The 1,540-nt window shown below is 38.6% G+C and overlaps 1 protein-coding gene across 1 annotated transcript in view; it reads right to left on the bottom strand.

The window, feature by feature from the left end:
- Nucleotides 1-728: 728 nt before the first annotated feature.
- The window catches only part of LOC146619582 (olfactory receptor 10A3-like), a 978-nt gene continuing 166 nt past the window's right edge, over nt 729-1,540 (bottom strand). Inside the window, exon 1 of the mRNA XM_085370245.1 lies at nt 729-1,540. This exon is cut by the window's right edge and continues 166 nt beyond it. Coding sequence (XP_085226371.1) covers nt 729-1,540 — 812 coding nt within the window.

Here is a 1,540-nt window from a genome sequence, read left to right on the forward strand (position 1 = left end):
CAGTGTTTGTGAACAGCAGTTTCAGATCTTGCCACAGATTCTGGATTGGATTTAGATCTGGACTTTGACTGGGCCAGTCTAACACATGGATATGTTTTGTTTTAAACCATCCCATTGTTGCCCTGGCTTCATGTTCAGGGTCGTTTTCCTGCTGGAAGCTGAACCTTCGCCCCAGTCTCAAGTCTTTTGCAGATAGTGTATCAAGGCAAGGCAAGTCTATTTATATAGCACAATTCAACAACAAGGTGATTCAAAGTGCTTTACAGAGACATTAAAAAACAAAACAAATAGAAAGCATGATTTAAAATTGAAAAAAAAGAAAAAGAAAGGACTAGTAGATAAAATCAGTAGTTAAAATGTAAGTTTTGAAATTTAAGCTCAAAAGTAAAACAGTGCAGATTTGGTGCTTTATTCAAATGCAGCTGAGAACAGGTGAGTGTAGTGACGTTTCTGTGGTCCAAGTTTAAAGTATCGTAATGTTAATGTTCACATCAAGCAGCAATAACACAGAAACAATTATCTTTTCTTTCATTATTCAAACAGTTTTCAATAATCTGTCTGGGAATGAAGACACTTCCTCATTTTTTTACATCTCCATTATTTTTATTTGACTGATTTCAATGACTGTTAGACATGTCTGCATCAGCTGTCGAATGGTAAATTTCCAAAGCATAAACAATATATCATATGTAGAACCGCTCATTCTTCATATCAGTGTAGTTTATCTCTTATTTCTCAATCTGAACAATTTTGATTAATATCCTGCTCTTCCCAACATAACCTAAGAGCAGATTTTTACATATGGTCCGTATTTTGGACATGTTCAAGCCATACATGACAGGATTGAAGAGGGGCTGACATGTAAGAAAGTACACTGATAAAAATATCCGTAACATGTTTGGAACGTGGCTCATATCAAACCTGCTCTGTAGTATTTCAAAGGAAACCCCAAAAGAAAAGTTGAGCAGAGAAGCGAGGTGAGGCGTGCAGGTGCTGACGGCTTTCTGTCGGGTCTGTTTGGATCCAGAAAAACAGATTTTCAGGATCCTTGTGTAGGTGTACAGGATTACAGATACTGGGACACACACTGTGACAGAGGCAGCAGTGAGCTCATAGAGATTATTAACTGTGGTGCCATGACATCCCAGCTTGATAATGGAGTGATTGTTACAGTACACTTTGTTAATGACATTTCCACAGAGCTGCAATGAAGCACTCAGACATGTTGTGACACAAACAGCAAGTAAAGGGGGTATCCAGGTCACAGCTATCAGAAGGGCAACTTTATTAGACATCATTAGTGTGTGATATTGAAGAGGATAACAGATGGACATGTATCTGTCATAAGACATGGCAGCTAAGTTACTAAACTCTACACTTGCATATAAGTAAATAGAGAAAACCTGCAGGAAGCAGAGAGGAGCAGAAACAGTGTGAACATCAGAGAGGATCTGAAGCAGGAGGAATGGAAACAGCCCTGTACTACCATACAGCTCATTCACAAACAGGCTGCACAGAAACATGTACATAGGTTCATGTA

Source organism: Diplotaxodon limnothrissa, linkage group LG14, assembly GCF_057381915.1.
Source record: "Diplotaxodon limnothrissa isolate DT_005_m linkage group LG14, D_limnothrissa_male_GT1.1, whole genome shotgun sequence".
Lineage (NCBI taxonomy): Eukaryota > Metazoa > Chordata > Actinopteri > Cichliformes > Cichlidae > Diplotaxodon > Diplotaxodon limnothrissa.